The sequence below is a fragment of the Cervus elaphus genome, chromosome 25, assembly GCF_910594005.1.
Source record: "Cervus elaphus chromosome 25, mCerEla1.1, whole genome shotgun sequence".
Classification (NCBI taxonomy): domain Eukaryota; kingdom Metazoa; phylum Chordata; class Mammalia; order Artiodactyla; family Cervidae; genus Cervus; species Cervus elaphus.
In genome coordinates, this window is record NC_057839.1 from 35052066 (window position 1) to 35065781 (window position 13716).

Sequence of the window (13716 nt, forward strand, 5' to 3'; positions counted from 1 at the left end):
AATGAAATTTTGAGTTTATTCAAGTACTGCTTTTTAAATAATGCTTTTCTTTTCAGCCCATATTATGATTGATAACTGATATTTGTTGTAAGCAATTTTTTCAATTTACTTAGCAGTAGAGACTATTATTTCATTTCTAGTTACATATTAATTGGTTTACATGATCAATTTACCTGTCCTGGGAAATATAGATTAATCTTAGAAAAGAAAGTCACATTTTTCTTGGTTTTGAATACAAAGTATAACAGAAAAGAGAAATATTCTTTTGTACTTCTGTTATAACTTTACTAAGCTAAAGCAAAATGTAAATCTTTTGTAACCTTTCTCTCTTTGTTTAAACAAATGTTGATTATTATGTTTTTTACTTTGCCTCTATTCTGCACTTTAGCTGGGAACATGTTTAGAGGTCCTTTTCTTTCCTAGAACATTTTTTAGTAATGGGGAACTGAGATAGAAATAAAGAAGCTTACATTTGGATTGAGATGGATTCTTAATGTTCTGGTATTTAATACTGAACAACAAGCACTAGCTTTATTAATAAATAACAGCTATCTTTCCCTTTTTCTTACACTTGATTCACATTTTTCAGTGGGGCACATAGCATTAGTTTAAAATGCTTTAAAAACTGTTTCTGTAGATTGTACATTGTTTCTCACTTAAGAACAGAATATTTAGAGGTAACAGATCTGAAAATAAGCCGTTACTTTTATATACTAATGATAAAGATGATGGCAAGAATCATTTTCAGTATGTTTTATGTTTTATTTTAAATGGTATTTTAACAATTTTCTTCACTTTTCTTTAGAATTCTGATATTAGGAAATAGGATCAGAGTAAATAAAAATGTGTTTAAAATATTTATTTTGGTTTAAATATATTTCCTAGGACAAAAGGTAGGTGATCATATTCATTTTTTATTCCTAACTCTTTAGTTCCTGGTTCACAATAGACCCTGGAAATATTTGTGAATGGAGGATAACACTTGAGTCAGTATCTTTTTAGAAAAGTTTTATAACTGTCGTATTAAACAGTACAGGATGCAGCGTCCTGGTGCGTTTTACTTCAGTGTCCTTTTCGTACTTGATGTCAGAGTCAGCCCAGAAGATGAGCTGGCTCGGAAACGAGTACCCAGCAGCCGTCTCCCCATTATGCTGGCAGCACACATTTCAGAGCTGAAGTTGCCCCATTCAAGAAACGTGCATTTGCTGATGAGATTCTAAAGAAAGCCACACTTTGGGTCACCCTGGCCCAGTGCTTAATCGTGCCCAGAATCTCTTCTTTATTATAGGCCTGTTTTTCTCTAAATACCACTTTCTTTCTTGTGATTTATTTAAAAGTATATTTTTAGCTCCTTAACCTCTCTGTTTTATCAGCTTTTTATTTTGTATGTTGAATAGGATATAGGGTTTCTGGGAGGGAGATGAAGACGGAGATGAGATCTGTATCTCAACTCTATCAAATGTCAAGCAGTGTGTAGGACATTTGGATAAACAGGTAATTACAGTGCCTAGGACAGTATCTGGCTGAGTCACACACACCTCCCCGCCCCCTGCAAAGAGCAGTGGTAAAACGTCTCCTTAAGAGGCCTCAGGTCCCCCACTGTTGTGCAGTTGTAACAGTTAGTTCTGTTTCTGTGCAGAATTCTGTCCCTTACATAGAACTGTTTTGGACAACACACCATTTTATTAGTCACACTAGCTGATGTAAGAGATAAGCCTCCTGACTTCAGTGGTTTAGCACCTTTTATGTTTATTTTTCACTTGTATTGAACAATGCAGTTTGTTTCTGAATAAGTGGGCTCTGCTCCACATGATCATTGACGGACCCAGGCTGAAGGAAGCTCAGTCATCTACGATGTCAGTGTCCAGATTGTAGAACTTGAAGGAGCATGAAGGATTCCATGTGAGAGGTTTTTATGGGCCAGAACGTGAAACCACAGATGTCTCCTCCCTTTCTTCCGTTGTCTAGCACTCAGGCACATGTCTTCCCCAGCTGCAGTAGAGAACTGGGATGTGCAAGTAGTTGAGTCCCAGAAGAGTGCCTGCTGAGCAGGGTTGAAAGACGGTGTTGAATTTCCCACCTGCTTCAGAGAGTATGTCTTATATAACTGTTTTTTTTCCTGCTGGTATAGATAGAATAAGTTGTTTTCCTTTAGTAATTGATTCTGTTTCAGGAATCACTTGGGAATTGAAATGGAAGGAAATGTTGTATTTTCTTTTTCTAATACAATGAACTTACTTAAAAAATATGAAAACAAACATTTGAAGGTTTTTCCTGTTAACCTGCTAGAATTGCTTTCCCTTAGGAGTCACTTTCCCGTTTGGCAGACTGCTTTTGTGAAGCATCTCTTCTGTGACACCCCCCACCCCAGCCTCTTCCTCCCATTCCTGCCTCTCCAGGCACAGTTAGCATTTGCATCTTCAGTGTTCTGCTAGAGCTCGAACATACCTATGTTAGTTGAAGCCATTCATCCACTCATTCATCCAAGCACCTATAATGTAGTAATAGTAATAATAAACAGTACAATGACAGAGAGAAAAGGAGAGTTGCCATTCACTGTTGACAGAATTACATACCGAATAGTGCCAAGGACACAGGGAAGAGGCACTTAACTCTGCCTTGGGATGAGGGAGAGGTGGAGAATGCTTCTTTTACAGGGAAGAAGTTTAATTAATCCTAGTCGCTTTAATTACACAAGGATGCTTTCCCTTCCCTCGATGGTGAAGTTTATGAGGAAAGAAGCCTGTCTTGATCATCTCTAACTCTAGCACCCAGTACTATGTCAGGCTTATATTGGACACTCAGGAAACTGAATTGACTGAGTATGTAAGTTGGTAAACTTACAAACTTTAGTTTATTCCACAGTTCTCATACATTATTTCATCCATTCCTCACAACAGCTTTATGGTAGGGCAGATATTCTTATTCCTGAATTATGAAGAATGAGCCCAAATTCAGAGAGATTTGTGTGTGTACATGCTAAGTCACATCAGTCGTGTCCAATTCTTTGCAACCCCATGGACTGTAGCTGCCAGGCTCCTCTGTCCATGGGATTCTCCAGGCACGAATACTGAAGTGGGTTGCCATGCCCTCCTCAGGGAATCATGACCCAGGGATTGAACCTGTCTCTTGGTGTTTTGCACATGACACACAATGGGTTAATAGATCTCAGGTGTTCTGCACTTAATCTTCTGCATTTTTCACTCTTGGAAACAAATGTGTAAGTTTCAGAATAGTGCTTTAAAACTCATAGCATGTGCTTTGAGGACAGGACATTAGATCATTTGAATTCCTTTACATGAGGAAGGCTATTCATTTACATTGAGTCAAGGGATAAAGTTCTTTTTAACAGAAACAAAGAGCTAGTTCTTTCCAACATGGTTTATAGCTCTTCATATTCCTGCCAGCACAGTGTTATGTGCCTAGTTGGTACTCTGTAATCTTAAATAATTGACAGTGGTTTAAAATACATACATCAGATTCACCTAAAATGGACGAGCTTCTTTTTAGAGGCTGTCATAAACTTTTACCAGTATCATTGTGTCACAACAGACAAAATTGGACTGTGGTATATTCTAATTCAAATAATTTTTTTTTTTTTTAATTTAAGGAACGTTTAATGCACTAGCTTAGTTTCCAGTTTTCTTTGGCTTTCTCATTCTTTGGCACTTACACTCTTAGTCTGCCCAAGGGCACCATGTGTGGAAGCTCAGACTGGCTGGATATTCTTACCACAGCAGTTTGAGATATTTTACAATGGACTAGCTTTAGTGTCTTCTGATGCTTTAAAAATTTCAAACTTCTAAGAATTGGAGTTTATGATAGACATTCATTGCTTCCATCTATAACTTTCATATTTTGTACCATGACGTATCAGTGTTCTCTACAGAAATATTATGACTTGGTGCTTAACTTTTTAAAATTGCAACCAAGTAAGGTTGAAAGCATGACTTATAAAAATATAAAATTATACATTTCTACATGGATATTCTGCTTCATGGCAGACTTACATGTCTGAAGACAGACTCATTTTGTCTCTTCTGCGCCTTCCTTGCTCCACTCTCCAACCACTGCCATGCCTCTCACATCATTTAGTGACGAGCTCCAAACCACGAAGATATCCTGACTCCTTACTCCCTTCTTTTCTATTTCCTGTCTAATTCATGTTAATGCAGTGTTGCTTTGACCTCTGAAATGTTTCTGAAATCAGGGGATTTGAGACTGTTTTAAAGCCAGGTGTGAGTGATCTCCTTAAAGCTATGAAATTAGGGAAAAGGAAGCGAGAGCCCTGTAAGCATTTACTGTCAAATCAGCAAGAGGACTTGTATGAGAAGATATATTAAATTTTCAGGAGGTTTCGGTGTTAGAAACATTTCTCTTCAATCTACTTGAGTAAGAATTTATTTCATTATCTCTGGAAGCACTTGCTTTTTCCAAAATTCTGTAACTAGGAGACAGACTAGACAGTGGGAATTATTCAGAGTGTATGGCACAGAGAAGGTGGTTGTTAAATGTTTAATGAATGAGGAGATGGACAGATGAACAAAAATAGAATTATCTTGATGAAAGGATCCTGAACTCTGCTTCTGTTTTCCGTTTTTGCTTCACAGAAATACATATTTTTGTTTTGGTTTATTTTTGTAAGAGCAAGGTAAGTGCCAAGTTTTAGAAAGACAGACCCATCTTTCATATTAATCATTACTAGGGAAACACCACTAATCCGTTAGTTTATTACCTAGTGGCATTTAATCTGCAGGACATCCAAGAGTGCTTTAGAAAGGGTCTGTGATTGAAGACTCAGTGGTGCCAATTGTTGTTTAAAAAGAAAGAAATGAATGTTAGGGGTATATAGATTTTAATCTATTATTCTCATAGTAGTAATGTGCCCAGAATTTTGGAAAGATTCTTGAGATTTTTCTTATCCACTGATTGCCTTGTTGCTAATATTTCTTTGATGTAATAATGTTAGCTATATTTAATAAATGTGACATAGTAATATTTATCCTGAACTTATCCTTCATCCACAGAATAATAGAGAACAACAGAATATTAAGGTGATAAAGTTCAAGTACTAAGCAATGAAGGTCAATGAGTTTTTCTGATTAATTATTCCAGCAACTTCTTGCAAGTTAATTTTGTTATACCACATACGGAAAGGTTGAAAGAGAATTGCTTCTTATTTTCTGTTTGTTTTGCAGGGAAAGATGGTGAAAGGAATGGGAGGGGCTATGGATCTAGTGTCCAGTGCCAGAACCAAAGTAGTGGTCACCATGGAACATTCTGCAAAGGTAAGGAGGGCTACTTGTGGAAATTCACATTAGGCTGAAATCCTGAGCACCAGGTCACATGGCTCTGGTTTTTATTGTTTGCTCTGGATCATGCAACTTGATGGCGTTTATATTTTAGAGCAAAACATTGCAAATAAAGATAATTATTTATTATCATTCAGCTAAATCTTTAACTTTGAAGCAAACATCAGGACATTCTTTGATTATTTGCCTCACTTGCACATTAAAGGTAAAAGCGATAATGTCTTCAAAGGCAGTGAAAAGATGTTAGGGAAGAGGTGTTGGTTCAGGTTTGTAGATAATTTTAATTTTGGGGCCACACTCAGCGGCATGAGGGCTGTTAGTTCCCCAACCAGGAATGGAACTCATTCTGCCGTGCAGTGGAAGCTCACTGGGCTGCCAGTGAATTCTGATTCAGGTTTAAAGGTGGTTATAGTGGTTGCTATCTCCGTGAAAAATGAAAATGCAACAGAATGTGGGTTTTTAAAAGCAGTTATTTTCAGATGGCTAATATGGCCTTTTACTAAGGCTGTGGAGGTTCCATTTTGAGAAGGCATTAGAAAATAAATGATGGACTTGGTAACAGCAAGTGGTCTATTCTGAAGAATATTGTACTTTTATTTTGATAAATTATTCAGTGTTTATTGAATGCCTGTTCTGTGTTGGGCACTGCTAGAATTTGGCTGTGACTAAAAATGGACAAGAATCCTTGACCTTGTGGTGTGTAATTAATGATGATGATGATATCATTATCCTACAATGGTGATGGCTTCCGTTCATTGAGCTTATTTTACTCCAACGGTACACTAAGCTGTCCGTGTGTATTTGCCTGTCCAAGCCCATGAGCTTGATATAGGTATTTATTGTGGGTCCAGAAACAGAGTTTCAGTGAAGTTAAGTACTTGCTTGAGATTACATAACTAGTGGAACTGAGATTAGTCCTGATACCTCTGACGTTGAAGCCCAGTTTTCTAAATACCAAGCTATCAGTATGACTTCCTTTCTTATTCTTTTCTCATTTATATTTGAACCAGTTGAGCTTACTTGCCTTCCTGACCTGAATCCCTGGGCTTCTGATAATTTGCAAAGTTGATGTTGAATGATGAGTACCCTTTTCACTCTCTATGTCCTCTGCTCATTCTCCTTTAAAATTATTAGTTTTGAAACAAAAGCTGTTTGTTTTCACCTTGTTGTTGTTCAGTCGCTAAGTCGTGTCCGACTCTTCGCGACCCCGTGGACCGCAGCACGCCAGGCTTCCCTGTCCTTCACTATCTCCCAGATTCTGTTCAAACTCATGTCCGTTGAGTCAGTGATGCCATCCAGCCATCTTGCCGTCTGTCATTCCCTTCTTCTCCTGCCCTCAATATTTCCTAGCATCAGGGTCGTTTCCTTGATACCTGCTATTTTGAGTGGAAGTGGTAGTCATTTTCACTTTTTTTTATTTGGTGATGAAGTGTTGTTGGAGAGCCTGGATCTGAAGGATTTGCATTTGACTTGCTTCCCCTGGGGAGTTCTGTTACAGAATGATGTGTATCATGAAGCAGTTTCATTGTGAAAACTGTAATAAATACAAAATTATCATAAATTGCTTAGTAAACACTGAAAACTGAGCAGTGAAGCATAAATATGGAACAATAGAAATGAAACCAACAACAACAAAAAAAAGAAATGAAACCAACACAGGTGACTTCTGAGCAGTGCCTTGCAAAAAGCATCCAAAATACTTCATTTCAGAGACAAAAGGATGCCAAGCACCCAAATCAAATCCAAATTTTTTCCAGAACATAATGTCTATTTGGAGAAAGCTCTTGCCGACTTTCCTTTTGTTGTTCCTTCAATGTTGACGCATAGGCAGTGAAGTCCGACTCATTTCAGATTATTTTTGTGCATTCGTTTTCAAAACACTGGGCCTGTATTTAGCAAATTCTCTCTTTCTCACTTCTCTTTTCCCCCCAAACTGTTTTCTTTCTCCTCAGCTGGAATTTTTGATAGAGGAAACATGGTCCTTCAAACTTTGATTAGAAGTCCCTTATTAAAGCTTTTCATAGAAGGAAGATACTCTTCTTTTTTTTTTTTTTTTTTTAGCATTTCTTGTTTTTCTTCTCTCAGTGAGGAAATTGGCACTGACTTTTAGACCAGAACTAAAATTAGATATTTTCCCTAGATATTTTCAGTTGAACAAACTAACAAAAAATATACTTGTGATTAAGAGATTGGTTCAAGATGGCAGAATAGAAGGACGTGTATTTATCTATCTCCTCTTGCGAGAACCCCAAAATCACAACCAGCAGTTGAACAACCATTGACAGGAGGATGCAATAATAATAGTGATTTCTTCATACTGCATAGTTAGATAACCTTGAAAACTGGGCTTCCCAGTTTGCTCAGTGATAAAGAGTCCACCTGTCAATGCAGGAGACACACATTGGATCCTTGGGTTGGAAAGATCCCTGGAGAAGAAAATGGCAGCCCACTCCAGTATATTTGCTTGGGAAATCCCATGGACAGAGGAGCCTAGTGGGCTACAGTCCATGGGGTTGCAAGAGTTGAACATGACTTAGCAACTAAACAACAACAAACCTTGAAAACTAACCAAAAGAAGAAGTTTCTTTTTTGCCACCTTCACTTTTTACTCCTGGAATGTGATTCCTACTGTATTTTGTTCACCTGGACTCATTGTCACTGGTCCAACTTAAGGAAACACAGGGACCTTACCACTTCTTTCCTTCATCTTTTGTCTGCCTGAAGATTGGTAGAGGTTGGAAAGAAAAGAGAGAGGAGAGTTCTTTCACTCCTAGTGGCCTCTCCAGTTAATGACCAGTTCTTTTAGACATGCTAGGTAACTTCTGCTGCCTTATGACTAAGCGGACAGCCTAGGGGGGAGAATCCCTAGAGTTTTCTAAGATACAGAGTGGATAGTTTGCATGAAGAATTAAAATCTGAAGAAAGCAATATAAGCTTGTATTCTTGGGCTGCTAATTTTTTTTTTCAGTAAGTGGATGGAGCCATCAACTGGTCTTAGGTATAGCTTTTTGCTCCTTTTCTTCATCTGTAGGGTTACAGATGCAGGTTACTTACAAATATAGCATGACCTGACATTTACAAGTGTTTTAATCAAACAAAGGAAACTCTTTCCTTGCAAGTCTTTACAGCCAGCCAGCAGCTTCTGGTATTTGAAGCCTGGCTGCCTACAGTGCTGCTCTAGAGTAACCATCATAACATTTTCCTTGCCTTGAAACTGCCTCTGGAGACATAGAACAGGCACTGGTGTCAGACTGGCATTGTAGAGTGGCTTTCATTTAAACTTAGGCATCGAGGTTCCAGGCAGAGTTACAAAAAAGTAGTTGTAGTTTTTGGTGTCTAGCCACCTTCTTTCTTATCTTCTTTTGATCTCTTGGCATGTCCTTCTTTTGCCCTCAAAAAATGGGGAGAAATTAAGGAAAGGAGTAGGAGTTTAAGTCCTTACTAGGTGCAAGGCGCTATGTATGGCATTGTAGATACTGAATCTATGAACCTCTCAGTGACGCTGTAATGTAAGGCTGGCATGTAGGCAGTTCAGAAACTTGCCTAGGACAGTGGCAGAGCTTGAAGTTTTACTCAGTTTGGTCTAGTCCATGTTCATCATACCATTCCATGCTGCATCCTCACAAGAGTTAGCCTGTGTATCACCATCCCACCCACACCAGCCATTTTCTGGAGGCATCAGGTTTCAGAATTACCTCTTTTTTTTTTTTTTTCATTTTTCCTTGTCAAAGTTCTCCTTGTTTTGTTGAGATGGATATCAGCAAAATATGCATTTATTTATTTATTGGCCATGTCATTTGGCTTGTGGGATTGAACTCCTTGCCCTCACTCAGCAGGGGGAGCAAGGAGCCCTAACCACTGGACCACCGCCAGAGAATTCTCTCTGCAAAATGTTTAAGGGAAAGCAACGAGAATTGTGTCCCTTAGTACCCATCCCCCCTTCTTCCCTTTTGTATTAGAAGCCTCCCAAGCTTTAGCTGGGCGCATTGTAGCCTAGTGACAGACTACATTTTCCAGACCTCCCTTGCGTGTTGTTCAGTCATGAAGTCGTGTCTGACTCTTCACGACCCCATAGACTGCAGCATGCCAGGCTTCCCTGTCCTTCACATCTCTCAGAGCTTACTCAAACTCATGTCCATGGAGTTAGTGATGCTATCCAACCATCTCGTCCTCTGTCATCCCCTTCTCTTCCTGCCCTCAATCCATGTGACCAAGTTTGAGTCAGTGGGATTTGAGCATTTGAACCCATGTAATTTCTGGATCATACTCTTAAAGATAAAGCCGATTTCTTTGGACTTTCTTTGCTCCTCTCTGGTCTTCTGAGAAAGACCTTAACTGTAGCCTTGGACCCAAAGTTGTAAGCCACATGCTACCCCAGTGCAAAGCTGTTCTCAACAACCCGGATCCCTAGACCCCACATTCTCTTTTTTATTAGTTCCTCCAGGGCTCCATGTGACTTCATCCAAGACCCTCTGCACCTCTTACCCTCTGCATCTTTCTTGGATACTATATAAATTTTTGGCCCCAACTGTTATTCTTCACTTAGTGGATCCCTGATCCTTATTTCCACACTGGAATTGTCTGATGAATTCTAGGACTATATTTCTTCCCTGTTAAGACAACTCCCCTCTGATTGTTCTATAACTACCTCAACTATAATGCTTATACAAGTAAAATCATCATTTCCTCTAAAAACCTTCCATCTGCTAGCCCAACTGGAGAAGTGATGATGTCCCTGCCCCTTCTGGAAATTACCCATGGAATTTCTGCCCCTCCCCTGGCACCAAGCTCTGTATGCATTGCATCCACAATACCCCTTAATCTGCTCCATCCTGTGCGTTTCTGCTTGTTTAGGTCCTTGTCACATCTGCATAGCATACCAAAGGTCCTCTTACTGCTAGGCAGACTTTCTTTCCTGGTAACCAATCATGCCATGCCACTGCCAAAGTGACTAGTCTCCAACTAAAGCTGGATTGAATTAGGGCCACATTTTTTAGCTTACCTGAGCCTCCTAGTCTTTTGTCATCAACTCCCCAGAAGCCCACCTCATTTTGTTTCCAGGGCTTCATTTCTTCTAGGATCTCCACAAATACATCGTGTTGTTTCAAGTTCTTAGTTGTTTCCATGTTCTGTTCTCTTTCTTTTTTTTATATGGCTCACTTCTACCTCTACCCCGTCAAATATAAATGAGCCAGCATTTTATGAATTTGCTGGCTTAGCATATTCCATCCTCTGATGAATATTCTTTGATAAGAATATTTTCTGGTCATTTTTTTGACATTTGGCAGAATTATTGTATGTAAGTATGTTAATTTACTTGTTTCCGCAGGCACCAAATATTTGTTGAGTACCTACTATATGCCAAGCACTATAACAGGCTCTGAGGAAGTTAAAAATAGAAAGATGTGGTCCTTCATTTAAACATGTCAGAGTCTCATGGGGGTAGAGTCATAGAAACCAATACTTAGAATAGTTACACATCAGAGTGCATCTCATGGGATGCAGCATTTGCGTGGAGATCTGATGGATGGGGCAGAGTTTGAAGGGACCTGTGTGATGCAGGTCAGGGGAATAGGCACTGGTGTTGGAGGGCAGTGCATGCTGAGGTCCCTATTGTCAGAGAACAAAAGAAGAGTTGGGTGGAAACACACACACACAGTTCTCCACATGGTGGTAGGAGGGATGTTTTAAAAATATAAATCAGATTATATTACTTCTTTCTGGTTACAGAAACTCTCCATGGCTTCCCATCTCCCTTAGATCAAGTTCAGAGTGCTACATATTGTCTCTAAGGCCCTCCCTGGTTTGTCAACATCAATCCCAGTACCTCTGTGATTCCAGCTACTGGGATTCTCTCACTTGCCCACTGAGCTCTGCTGCTACTAAGTCGCTTCAGTTGTGTCCAACTCTCTGTGACCCCATATATGGCAGCCCACCAGGCTCCGCCGTCCCTGGGATTCTCCAGGCAAGAACACTGGAGTGGGTTGCCATTGCCTTCTCCCCACTGAGCTCTAGCCAGACTCTATTCCTGTAAGTTTCTGGAACATTCCAAACACTCTCTGCCTCGGGGCCTTTGCGCTTATTACTCTCTGTGCCTGGAAAGCTCTTCCTCAGGTATCTGCATGGCTCGCCTCCTCAGTTCAGTCAGATCTCTGTTCAGAATACCAGAGAAGCTTCCCCTGATTATTACACAAAATGAAATTCCCCCCTCTTCTGATGATTCTTCATCTCCTTTCTGCACTAGAATGTGAGTTCATGAGGGCAGGGCTGTTTCTATCACAATAGCTGAAGAAAATCATGCTCGGTGCATATAAGGAATCAGTAATTGTTGAATTCATTAATTTGAGCATATTTGAACACTTTTAACTTTTTCCAAGCAGTTACATGTTCATAAACTGCCTCTATTTTTTAACACTCTTCAAAGGTAGGTCTTAACTGTTTTCCTTCTAAAGATAATCCAGCCAAATTTCATGGAGATTATAAACATTCTGATAAAGGTCAAGTAGAAAATTAAGATCAGAAGCAAGCTGAGAACCTATATATCCTGCCTCCCTTTTCTGTTACTAAACTTTTCTGTCTGGCAACTACCATCATCACTAACAATATAAAGGAAAGTGTTTTGTTCTCAGTATTGTGTACTGGAAATGTGTTCCTAAGGGTATAACTCTCAGAGCACAAAAGCAAAGAAATTCAGTCATAGTTGTCATTTATTGGAAACAGGCAAAGCTCCGGTACTTATTTTTGAGAACATAAATGAGAGCTCTATTTCTGAAACAGGCTTGGGTTTTATTTTTATTACAGTAGGAGGCCTGGATTCTAAAGGATAAAAAGAGTCATAATTATATTGTTACGAAGCTGAGGATAAATCTTTGAGAATAATATTTTTATTAAGTCTAATCCATATCTGATAGCAAAGCAGTCATATCAAAATCTTGAATACTATTTTACTTTGTCTTGCTTTTCTAATATAATGTAACCTTATTTTTTACCTTTTATATCGGGGTATAGTTGAGGAACAATGTTGTATACAGCAGAGTGATTCAGTTACACATATATCTATTCTTTTCAAGTTCTTTTCCCATTTAGGTTATTATAGAATATTGAGCAGGGTTCCCTGAACTATCCACTAGCTTCTTGTTGTTATCTGTTTTAAATATAATAGTGTGTACAGGTCAATTCCAACCTCCCATCCGGCCATCCTCCCCGCCCTTCCCCCCAGTGAGAAGTTTGTTCTCTAGGTCTCGGATTCTGTTTCATACATACGTTCATTTGTCTTTTTTTGGTCATGAAGTTGAGAATAAGTCTTTGTGAATAATACTTTTATTAAGTCCAATTCATATCTGATAGCAAAGGTGTCATATGGAATCCTGAATAGTTTTACCTTGTCTTTGTTTTTTTGTGCAGAGGAATTAAACAAAGTATAGATAAATGAGATTTATTCATCCTTTTTAATTTGGATCAAATATATTACCAAAAGCCAGCAAATATGAAAGAGTTTTTTAAAAAATGCTTTCTCAGAAACATCCTTGAGATAATTTTCAGCAACATTGAAAAATATCCCAAGATAAAGAAAGTATTCTTTTGTGAGAATAATTCTTAATTAACAGTTTCATTTGGTTTAATTTTTTTCCATTCATAAGAGCTTGTCGCTGTTTTATAATTTGTTAATGAAACTTCTTGGCTAGGCTTGTTTGGAAAAAAAACAACATTCACCATTAAAAATAGAAATCTTCACATGGTTTTGTCTTTTTTATTTGTCCTTTAATGATTGACACGCCTGCAAAAAAAAATTTTTATAATGGTAGAAAATAGCAGAACACAGCCCAACAACCAATAAAGCCCGTTAAAATGTCTTATAGAACTTAATTAAGTGAATAACATGAGGTCCTGTGATCTTGAGTATCCATAGTTCTTGATAGGAAAGCTAACACTCGGAGCGGCTTTCTAAGGCATCATAGCAGTTCAGGGATGGAAAGAGAAAACAATTTCTGCTCAGTCCTGGGCTCTGCCATCCTTCGTCTAGAGACCATAGAATGCAGTCTTAGGAGAGAAAATAAAAGGCCATGATAAAGACCTTTGTGTTATATTGAAGAAAAATGGCCTTCTATTCTAAGGTCTCAAAGCCCTGAAGACTATTTTCAGGGAAATGACTTGCTGTATCTATTGTCTCATTTGGCTGGACTTCCCCTGAGAATGTGCCTGTGTAACTACAAACTGTTATTACATCCACATGTAAAAACCATTTGAAATAGCAATTGTTCTCCACTTCAGAGCTAGCTGAGTCTTTCCACTGAAGTCCTATGTGGATTGTTGTTATCCCGACCAAATAGGTGCTGTGTAAAGGCTAAAAATATCCCATGAGGATAAACTCAGTGTGAGTAATATGATCATCATCTTATCCTTT

General features: G+C 38.7%; 1 protein-coding gene across 1 annotated transcript in view; it reads left to right on the plus strand.

Annotated features, from left to right (window-relative positions):
* Positions 1-13716, plus strand: part of OXCT1 (3-oxoacid CoA-transferase 1) — a 159373-nt gene that overhangs the window by 123097 nt on the left and 22560 nt on the right. The window contains exon 14 of the mRNA XM_043887930.1: positions 5199-5288. Coding sequence (XP_043743865.1) covers positions 5199-5288 — 90 coding nt within the window. The remainder of the gene's footprint in view (positions 1-5198; positions 5289-13716) is intronic.